We start from the raw sequence: 11,894 nt of genomic DNA, 5'->3' as shown, positions 1-11,894 counted from the left end.
TTGCCGCGTCTGTTTGCAGTGTGGTGCCGACGTTTCGCAGGCGTTGCAGTCTGCTTCATCAGGGCTGGGAGTCTCACAGAGACTCCCAGCCTGAAAGGACCAGCGCAACGCGAGGGAGCTCAGTCTCACAGAGACTCCCAGCCCTGATGAAGCAGACTGCAACGCCTGCGAAACGTCGGCACCACACTGCAAACAGACGCGGCAACCATCCGGAAGCCATGACTATACTTTGATTTCTTTTGCTTTGTTACAATTCGGGTGGGTTATGCTTCTATATACATACATTCTCGCATATGTGCGAGAGTGAAACCCCTATTAAATCCCGCGGGCGCGTTAAACTCCAAGTCAAACCCCTAGAAAATCGCGTCGCGGTTAATTAAAGATTTGTAGGTTCATTATGTTGAAACACGGGTAGATAAAAAATGGATAAGTAGGTCTACAGATCGGAATAAAAAGAGAGAATAAACTTATTGATAAACTCATCCATAAGTTGTCGACGAAATGGACCACACACAAGATTCAACACTTCACATGTTAATGATTTATTAACTTAGTTTCACATACAATAGTATTATGCGTGAACGATCAAACATTGTATAAACAAAATTTACAAAATAAAGTATAAGTCTTTACAGCTAAAAGCTACTAGTAGTAGTGGATCACATAGCTTCATACTTTTCCTCGGGTCCGGCAAATATTGCCCTTCCCGAGACTATCCAATTTTATTTTACTTTATGTTCTCTATCTCTCATGTATGTATATATATGTATTTATATTTATATATTTATATATATTCATATTTATATATTTATATTTATATTTATATATAAATATTATGCCAAGTGTTAAATAGGGTAGCCTTTAGCTAATTCGTCCTAGCATGGAATTCGGGTGCGGGACTTGGGGGAGGAAAAATCGGGCAGGAGGAGGAGTCTCATCGTACATTGTATATTACATTCATTTAATTTAACGATCTCTCTCCCCCTCTCTCACACACACACACACACACACACACAACACACACACACACACACACAATGCACACACGCACGCGGACACGCACGCACAAGCGATTCATTCATTCATCTCTGTCTCTCTCTCTCGTAAATATAAAATTATCATCTCTTATTGTGTAATACCACTGATAATTGATATAATACGTATATAGCTATGGTATCTGCAATAATATTTATATTATACATCGAAAGTGCATTCGGTCGTGTTTCTCGTAAATCTGTAATGCGATTCACGATAAGTCGTTTGTCCCTACCAACGAAAAAACTGTCCCATCTCATTTTCTCCTTTTTGGTGCCGCTTGCAATCGCATTCGTTCGCTAAGAGGATTTCCCCGCCCGCTCCTTCGCTCTCATCACGATTCTCTCGCGCATGCACATTCTTCCGTATCATATACACTTTTTGCGCGCACATGCACACTGTACATTCCGTTACAGGAGACAAAGAATGGCCCGCACGCTCGCATTCCCTCGTTATATCTCTCTCAAAACACAACAAGCGAACGAAACCGCTCCATAAATACTCTACTTTTGATAAATAATAATAGAGCAATAAATATCTGCCGAAAATCTCATGAATCTCACTCACGCTCCAATAACTCTCGGTATATATAATTCTCCAAAAGATTCGCCGCGCGCGCGCCCAAATAGCCCACCGTCCGACCAAACTGTCAACCGTACTCCTTACGCCACATCGTAGCTCCTCGTTATTCTAACAAAATCATCTCGTCCAGTCGACGCGACGCACGCCACGGGTTTCCCGACGGTGTAGGCCTTTCGTTAAACTTACGGTGTCGAGCCGACTGAGCCATCGAGGAAGAAGTGCGCCCGTGAAAGATCTATTAGCTCTGATCCGAAGTGAAATTTCTTCGCGACACGAAGGAATTAGAGTGGCGAAAATAAGAGAACAGCGCGTTAAAGACAGGACACAGTTGCGTAGAACATCGTAGTCTAACAACTACTTCTCCCGTTTTACTTTCATATTGTATAAAAACGTGTGTGGCGTGTATTAAACTCTACTTACGTCATGTAACGACCCGTAAAGAATGTTCTTATAAAATAGCCCTATAAGTATCTCTTCTCACTTTCCGTTATGACGCGTCAAATAATTAGAAGCCACAATTTTCGCTGTTGATGGAGATGCATTGTTACACACACACACGCCCGGCGTCGTTCGCTCGACGGCTCGCGTACCTAATTGATACCGTCCGCCGACATTCGCGTCCAGCATTAAACAATCGTGCCCGTCACTTATCGCACGGCGTGATTATCGATAAGGCGTGTATATATATGTATATCTATTTACAATATCATGGAAAATATACAAAGGACAATCGGCACTACAGTATATATTTCTCGATTCTTTTTAAGACGTTTGATTCTTGCGTATATGTCACTGAGGTAAGTTTTCACTGGTTTTTAAACTACGGTCACTCTCGCGTTGCGCGCCCGAGAGAGCGAGGAGAAAATGCTCTCGGCAAACTGGTTCACGTCGATCCCAGAGGAGAAACAACTAGCGAAGACCCACGCGCCGAATTGCGAGGGCCGTTTTTGCAAAAGTCAACGTCCGCGACGCTACAAACTCTCGGGTGGCGCGTCGTGCCACCTTACTTCCGCGAGCGTGCACTTGTTGGAAGAAACGATTGTAGGAAACTCTCACGATAATCGAAACGCGCGCGTATCGCAGACGTGTGTACGTGTTGCTGAGAAATTGAATACTGTTGCGAGGAGTAACGCGAAATATTGGAATTTCTTGTAATTGTCGAGTTTTCCAAAAGCGGCCCTCGACCACCCAAGCACGAGTTATACGAGACGAAGGAAATCTGATTAATTTAGAAGTGTCTTAACTTTAAACGGTCCCGTAATGTATGTATGCGAATGTGTGCGTACGTGTACGTGTAAGGATGCGTGTACAAGCCAGCCGTTCGCCGTATTCTTAAGTTCTTCCCATTACTTTTTTTCTCTTTATTTGCGCACAGTACGCTTCGCCGAAAACGTGCAGGTTTCAAAGAATTGTCATTCGCGGCCGGTGATATGTCTTTCGCCATTCATCAAATGAGACGTTGCGTCGCAACGCGTTTGGTCATGATGAAATGCTACGAACCGTGTCGCGGGAAGCGATTCTCCTCTGTCGAAGATTTTTTTTTTGTGAAACTTAGCGAGTAATATGTGATATCGCGAACTTTTGATTTACTTTGATATAATTGTCCTTAAGTAGAGAAACGCGCACTGGGGGAGAAAACTGCTCGCAAAATCTCCACGAGCTTTTACATCGTCTACGATATTTGCGATGATGAAAGTGGCCTAAGTCACGATCACGTGGAAAAATTCAACTAATTATGCTCCTCGTTTGTTTGTTTGTTTTTTTATAACGTCGCGTAGAACGTACCTTAAATCACAGAAAAGATATAGCAAAGGTAAATATTCTATATTTAAGCTTCGTAAATATGTTGAAAAATATTTTCTCATAGTCCTCTCCCACAAATTTTATATATGCGTCACAAAGTAAAAGATATGACTCAGGCAACTTCCTGCTTCACGAAAAGACAGAGAACGTACGGCTTAGACAAGATTTCGCTTGCAGAAAAACCCGTCTTCGCGAATGGTCTGTGGTTTCCCGCAAATGTACGGTGACATTAAGCAGTTGTCTTTTGATATAAGAGTAGCTCCGTTTTAATCTCAGAAGCAAACGTTCCCTTACAGACTCGTCTCTGCGAACGATAATTTATTCGTACATAAACTAGTTGCTTTACGTTGGCCTTCCTTACAACTGAGTTATATTCGTTATTATGACGGTGTTATCATCGTACTTGACATATTTACAGCCATAATATAACACTAAAAAATCTGTACGCGGACCCGTATAGTTAAGTATTACGCAGCCGGTGCATTCATAGCGAAATTTTTTCCCAAAGAAATCCAGATCGGTGGCGGAAAACGTAAATCGAGAATCGCGCGATCTTTTTTGATACTTGCATCTTCTTTATTGTCTATCGTATGTTTCCGAACGCGCCCAAGTTATCTCGACGATGTGTATTCGAGATGTTTAACGCACCTTCGAATTCACTGTTTGTCACAAACGATCGTTCTTCTTCTTCAAATTGCGATTAAATTCAGCGTACTTGCATCTTAGAGAAATATAGCCGCCAAATCAATGCGACATCGAGTCGCAATTAAAATATATAATTATGAGCCTTCTTACAGGCAAAACATAAACGAATGTAGATTCAGTTTCCTGGATTTTCTCTCCTCTCAAGGAATTCTATATCGATAGTATATATTTTAATCCTTATCCCAAAATTTCCTTTCGTTTGAATTCTCACTTAATCAATATGATTTTTCAGAACGATCTAGGAATCGAAATTTGTCGCGTGTTCTGAAAAATTCTGGATTAATTTAAGACATGTTTTTTTTTTAAAGAACAATCGCTTGCATCGTTACTTGTTAAAAACACCGGATGCCGAACCTTGCAGCAATTTCCGATCGCTTCACTACTGTATATTAAATCGCGTATTATTCAGTCGCAGCGTGTTCCAGGTTTACATATCGTTCGAAGAACGTCGTTTAAGAAAATGATCGCGCGGATCAATTTGCGTCCCGTGGACGCGTGTAAGTTTAAAATGGTTCAACGAGCCTGTAGCATGACATCGTCACAGTAAAACAATGATCCATACACTGTGTATAGCCTTCTAAAAAAATGCATTATTCTCTACGGATAGTGTAATGAAGGTTCGTTCGCAAAAATATCTTTTTAAAACTATACACGTTTGTTTACGATCGCCCGAATACGTGGGGCGAGTACATGTTTTCAGGAAACATCCATGCCTCCCAATTGCACGTGTAAATTGTAAAAACCGCGCGCAGCAACCGGGAGATCACATCCAATGTACATTATCGTAGAAAGTTCGCGTTACAAACGCCGTCCTTTGAGTTATCTCATTAAAGGAATCGTCCGTCGAGTGAAATAATCGTACGACAAATCATTCGCCTGATAAATGTAATCCCTGCCTCTGTCAATTCAGAAACGCCTGTGAATCGTCTTTCTACCTACTTTCTGTAGATACATACGCGTGTGTTAGGATAAATTATCTAACAATGCATGCCGTAGGCCTATTTTTGGTGAATCGGCCGTAGTGTTTCCTGTACGTCGCTATTGATTATTTGCAATTTTACACGTCTGTTAAAAACGGATGTACTTTTTTGGTCACAAACAGAATACGCTAAAGATGTTGCAGCAGATGCTACGGTGGCTTAGGCTTGATATCGACAAATTTACAAAAAGGAAAAACGCTTGCCAGTATCGCAATATATAGCTCTATGTTCGACGCCACGTGGCTTCTGCATCCAAGAAATCGAAAATTCTCTTTTCGATTTAATAAAATCATAGACGAGCCTTTTGATTATTCTCAGAGACGCCCCGTTACCAGAGCGTCCCAAAGCGTATTGATTAAGCTACGAGAAAGAATTTTAACATGTTGGGGGGAGATAAAATTGTACATTTTGCTCGAAGATTAAATCCTCGGGACGAAGGAATCTTGATTATTCGGATGCAGCAGATCACAGCGATCACCGAGATGTAGCGGGTCCGTGCTTAAGGCGATTCGTATCATATTAACATAGCATCGTAGCATCACATATTTCTGCACCAATAGATTCGACCTCATCTGTCGCGCTAGATTCGTTACATGTAATAGAATCCACGTCACAGCTGCATTAAATTGTGCCCGCGCTGCAATCGCTACGGTCGCGATTGTGATTAATAGCAGTCGATTGAAGCAAACGGAAATGCATCGGTAAATTTGTGGGACGTGTCACACTCGTGTAGATTTGTTATTGATAATTTATTAAACTGAAAGAGCTGACTAATTACATTTCTGCGCGAAGATGATCGACACTCCGCGATTTACGACGGGCGAGAGTGGCCGATCGCGGGTGTTCGCTAAACAACCGTGATCGACACGGATCACCGGCATTGTTTCTGTTCGGCTTTGGCATGGTCCACAGTGGCCACGACCCTCTTCGACGATCTCTTGGCCTCCGATCTGCCGGCGCCATTGATACCCTTCGAGCTGGTTGCCGGCAGCGACGTCACCTTGGGCGACTTTTTGATATCTTTCTGGCCGCTGGAGGCTTCCGTCATCCTGTCCAGTTCCGCCATCGCCTCTTGTATTGCGTTTTCCAATTGCATATTCAATTTACGACTTCTAGAAAAATAGGGGAGGAACGAGAAAATCGTACAGTTAGTACAGCTGATTACCAGCGACCGCGCGTGCGATTCGATCCCGATCAGAGCAAGAAAAATCTAGAAGCTGAACAAACCGCGACTAATAGATTCTGTCAAGCATCAATGAATCAATTATCAGACGATAAATAGCTACACAATAACTGACGTATAAGATACTTTCTTGGCGGAAGAACCGCGTAAATCAATTGCATGTAGAAAAGATGTACGTACTTTTCTTCTTGAGAAAAATTTTATGGATTAAATACGTATGTTTGTCGCTTATCTACACGATATATCGTTGCGTGTTATAAAACCAGAGCTACATATTTAATACAAATATAGAGAAAGGGGAATGAGAAGAAAGATGGCTGAGATTGGAGTAAAACCACTTAACATAGTAATGTCCAGCACATAAAAGTATCAATATTTTTTGACAAGTTAACAGGAAGAATATTGAACCGCAGCTACGCAATAAGCTATTCGGGGTTTAATTGGCTGTTGGCTTGCTAATAAATGCTATACGATTACGTTCGTTAATAAAAACTCTCGTATGAAGACAGAGGCGCCATTAGTCAATAAATTACTGAAAAGTTTTCTCAAATACGTTCGGAGGCCTTTTACTTCCACCGCGCAATGCGATAAAGAAGTAGATATTTTCCATTGTAAATTCAATTTACTTCGTATAGCACTTATTTATCTTTATTTATTCTTCTCTCAAAAGTATATAATCGTATTTAATTAAATATATACGAAAATTTAATATAACAATCACGTGCATCTTACGCAGCCCCAGGAAAGCGACATTGTGCAACTCCACTTTGTAACATTTATTTAACGCTAAACAAAAGAATAAATTAACGTGCCTGTGTCACAGTTCTAGGATCGAATGCCGGACGTGGAAAAGAGATGAAATAATATAGTAGAAAAGACATGTACTCAAGCATCTCCCGTCCTATTTTCCCCTCGATATATTTTTGCGTTAACGCGGTATCTATTAAGGCAACGAGACGTCTCTAAGAGGCTCTCATCTTTCGATAGTTCATCCCTGTCGGGGTGGCTGACTCACTTCCTAAACTTTTTACGGGCGCGGTGATGCGCCTCGAGGCCTTCGGAGAGGGACTTGAGAGCCTTGACATCGACTTGGGTGCGACCGCCCCCGCCCCCGTACCACCGAACCCAAACTGTCATAGTACCCGGGGGGCCCAAAGACTCGACTTTTCCCGGCCAGGCCGGACTTCCTCTTGCTGCGCCCCACACTAGGTCACCGACCATCAGTTTCCATTGGTTTCCGTCGTCTACGTCCTTTGTCTCTGCTACTGAAGGTTCCAAAGAAGGTACGGTGTGTTTCAGACTCTTATGATCTCGGTTGATTTCCGCGAGATTGAAAAGAAGATAACATAAAGAAAGCCCACCTCCGAAAAACAAGAACACTTTTGTACAGACGTATTAGATAGGAAATAGTCGTGGAGTCGCGTAATTTTGAAAACGGTGAAGATTGCAGGACGGATTAATAATGTCAAATCTAAAGATATAATAATACAGTGATATCTCTTATTAAAAAACAAGACGCGCTTCTCTTCTCTGTCACGATTAACCTACTGGATAACGAGAACGATCTATGTCGACGAATCTGGCACGTATTATTGCGCACTTTTTAATTGTACGTGGATCGTCTTACAAAGAACGCTGTCTTGAAGCGTTCAACTTACATTAAGTCTTATAAATGCACATTATCTCTTATCAAGTTTACCATCAAAATGATCAAACGGACTTGATCGAGCGGAACTTTGGTCACTTAGAATTAATTTAACTTTACTTGGAAAACGTTAATGTAAATATACACGTGACACGAGACCGCGTAATTTCCATCTCATACATCTGTATCAGTCTCGATTAAAATGTGCAACGCATAACAGCAAAACGTTCCGGTATGCTTATGGTGCGTATCGCAGAGGGATGTTTTTGAAACTGATGGTTCAACTACTTGTCCAGTAGTATCGCAACAATGTGCTTCTTGCTCGCATGTGTGTGCTCGTTAAAAATGATTAGTAGCTTCATTCAATGATGGTAGGCGAGATCAGAGGCAGAATGAAATATCAGATGGTTCGAGCACATGCAATGATTTTGTCGAATGAAAGTTGCTCGTTCTTCATAATTCTCTTCTCTTCTCCATAATTTGTTCGCGAGATCTCTTCTTTGTGCCATTCGAACGAATAGATAGTTATAGAAATCGGATTTTCAAGTTGTAGTAAACTATAAGCTCTGTCAACGTCTATTCTTAATTCCGTTGGAGAAAAAGTAAATTATACTTGATCCATTTGAATTTTGAACACGATCCCCTTTAGTAATTAAACAGTTAGACTTTCTGCGCTGCCGCAGATACGTTGTACTCCATCTTTGTATTTCATTGTTAATACCTGACTTATCTCACATTTATAAACTATCCCAATCGCTGCAGGAATAATTCGGACAAAACCTGCATCCTCGGGAATATGCACATGCTGTACGTAAAATATGAGGGTGTATATGTACAAGGTATGCCGAAATAACACACGGTAGTGAGCCACACCCCTTCCGAAATGAACGTATGATTCAAGCCCCTCGGCCACTCGGATGGGAATGTAATTGCGAAGGTAATGATATTAACAAACCTGACAGCCAATTAGTAAACGCAAAAAAAAAGGAACCATTGAAAACATTATGTACAAATGTCAGAACAGTTATTTCTTCACTTCCGCCAAGCGATTCGTTGTAGACTCGTACATGATGAACGAAGGTCTCTTTTCCATTTAGTACTGGCGCCACTTACCTGCTCTCCTCGCCTTCTCGTTAACGTGATTAATAATGCGACGTTACAACGAATGAGTCGATATCATAGACTGATCCGAAGAACCTTTCGACTGCGCAATTCGCACAGAACAGTGCGAAAATGTCGAATGAAAAGGGAAGCTATTTTTCTCAGCCCGCTCTTGCGTCCAATTTGTGCGCAAGATCCCGAATATTACGAAAAAAAGCTATTACCAAAGCATTTGCGATGTAACAAGCGTACTTCATCATGCAATCACATTACCAAACATGCACACAAGCAATATATTAAATTAATAAGCTACTAAAGCAGGCAAAATGATGGCATACATCGTGGTTTTCGATCAAAGCAGCAAGCCAAGTTAAATAATGCCGATGATTCGGTAATTTATTAGAACGTCTCTAAATTACATATTCTACTGAAAACGAAGTTATAATTGAAGCACTCTTAACAATAACATTCATACGATAATTTAATGACAAAGAGCAACGGGAACCATCGTCTTTCTCTCGTCGATCAAGCTAGAAATCAATGAATAAATTGCCAAAACAACGATCGATGCTTCACGTTTCTCGCCATCACAATAGCAACTGATAAAAGATATCCTGCCAAAGAAACTTTTTTTACGAAACGTCTATCGAAATAAAATATATCATTAAAATATTTTACTATTTAATCTAATTAAATATTTAACTAAAATGTATAACTTGCTTCATAGTTTAATCTTTACTACTAAGCTGTACAGTAAAATTTAAAAATATTTGTCTTTTCACACTATATGGAAATAATCGCGGTATATTTTATTAAAAAATTTTGAAAGCCTTGCATATTGTTTACAAAAATCCATGCTGCTTCTTTTCTCGCTAGTGCATTATCAAAGTTTCTTCGTAGAATACTTTTGCTACTAAGCGGGCTACTCGTATACGATTAACGTCTAAGAGTACCATACAATACTGACCATCTTGGTCTTCATGCAGAGTAGAATGCATGGAATGGATGGAGTCCAGCTTTCGCTTGATTCCGCGGCCGAGGGCATGTTCCCTGCCCTCGCACCTCACCGTGCTCACCACACCTTCGGCTTGCTTCAACGTCTCTGACGTATAGATCTGTCAAATACAACTCGATCAACTCAGGCACAAGCCTACCAATCGCATGCTAATATCATTTCAATGTATCATTCAGTGCCGATGTATTGTGTTTTCTCTCTCTCTTTCACTTAAATTCCGTCTTATGGTCCACAAGAACCTTACAGTTTCTCCGAGCATAGGAGACAAGAGCGTTTTGCACAGTTCTAACTTATAAAAAGATAGAAAAAGCACGAAAAGGACAAATAAAAGAAAAGAAGATTACTCGGAGGATTCGAGAATTATAATATACCTTTTGTCTCCAATGCTTTTAATGCAGGAATCACGCGCGACAAATTTAATTCGATACATGCAAACGATAATGATACCAAAAGAGACAAACTCAAACTCTTTACGCATGCTCATGTTGCAAGGTAATTTTTCATCAGGTATATGTTTAGAATCATGTATAACTTTTATCAGAAGATATTGTTCAGTAAAAATTTATTTGTCCGTTATTATATAAAAAGGAGTAATTTCCTGATTAATCCGATCAACACACGATTAATAATACAATTACATTATTGCAATAATGGACGATTTAAATAATAACGCTGCAAATAAATCAACGTATGCGCTTTCACGCCACAGCGCGGATGTAAAAATTATTAAATACAAACTAATTACAAACTTAATATTACCAAGTATAAACCGATCACAACCTAATAATGCCACTGATATCGGTTCAAATTTAATTTACAAAATCAATTAATTTTGTAGCCCGTGCGAAAAGAAAGGTGCGACTACTCATCCGACGACGAGTCACTCTCCTCGGCGTCATCGTCATCTTGCGCATATATGAATTGATTGTAAACATATGGATTAATGTAGGTTTGCTTACTAGGTGTGTAATTAACAACAGCAATACCATTAGGGTCAGACCTATAATTATACAAATGTGGATACAAATCGGGTGGCCCGATGCCAACAAATTTTTGTGGATAGTCATTGCTCTGCGGACAATAAGAAACACCAGTACTTGGTCGTTCCAATGATTTTTCTTCGGAATTTTGCTCCATCTCGTTTTGCTCCATGATATGCTGCACGATTTGAGTACCAACGCGACTGCTATCGATGCACGACTTGTCGTTGAATTTGCCATTAATTTGCGGCAACATGGTGTAATGAGCATGATCTGGCACTAAGGCTTGCTGTCGATAAACATTCGCATTGGGGACATAGTGCTGGCCGTGATAAAGGATTGGTTGATAATGACCGTGACCTATGATTGGCAACGGATTGACCTCGATCTCCGAATAGGAAACGTCCGTCATTTCTTTACTGACGCTTAGTTGATCTTCCACGGTAGAGTGATCCATTGTGTCTGAATTAATGGAATGATTTGGTGATGATGTGTCCATATGCTCCTGTGAGTCAGCGTATGTGTTTTCTGGGTGTGTCGTATCGGCCGGCTGGTGCATGTCTATTACAGTTAGATGACGGTTGACCTGCTCTACGTGGGTACCAACCTGGATCCCAGTTGTCACTGTTGACTCTACATAGGTCTTTCCGTGCAGACTCGGTTGATTCAACGTGATCTCCTTAGTGGCGATACCCTGCATTCTCCAATCCTCCGACGCCACCTGCGTGTCGCCAGAGTCCGGTTCGCTGCTCGAAACGCAATGAACCATAGGCTGCAAATACATTGCATGATGTAGAATTAATGAATGTGACTTTTGTTATCAAAAAAGAATCTTACATTTTAAGCTGCAATACTGAAAATATAA

At 40.8% G+C, this 11,894-nt stretch overlaps 1 protein-coding gene across 4 annotated transcripts in view; it reads right to left on the bottom strand.

Annotated features, from left to right (window-relative positions):
* Window positions 1-3,151: 3,151 nt before the first annotated feature.
* LOC105565755 overlaps window positions 3,152-11,894 on the bottom strand; it is a 263,695-nt gene continuing 254,952 nt past the window's right edge. Inside the window, exons 6-9 of one of the 4 annotated variants that reach the window (XM_012019203.1) lie at window positions 11,637-11,801; window positions 10,002-10,149; window positions 7,304-7,550; window positions 3,152-6,217 (exon numbers count right to left, since the gene is read on the bottom strand). In XM_012019203.1, the coding sequence (XP_011874593.1) occupies window positions 5,977-6,217; window positions 7,304-7,550; window positions 10,002-10,149; window positions 11,637-11,801 (801 nt within the window). In that variant the 3' untranslated portion in view covers window positions 3,152-5,976. Of the gene's footprint in view, window positions 6,218-7,303; window positions 7,554-10,001; window positions 10,150-10,594; window positions 11,802-11,894 lie in introns of those variants that run through there. The other 3 variants (XM_012019202.1, XM_012019204.1, XM_012019200.1) reach the window with 3 other exon arrangements.

The sequence above is a fragment of the Vollenhovia emeryi genome, unplaced genomic scaffold (assembly GCF_000949405.1).
Source record: "Vollenhovia emeryi isolate VEMERY1.0 unplaced genomic scaffold, V.emery_V1.0 DF939149.1, whole genome shotgun sequence".
In the NCBI taxonomy this organism is placed as follows: Eukaryota; Metazoa; Arthropoda; class Insecta; order Hymenoptera; family Formicidae; genus Vollenhovia; species Vollenhovia emeryi.
The sequence above is the reverse complement of the archived record's forward strand: the minus strand, read 5'-3'. Positions and strand labels throughout refer to the sequence as shown.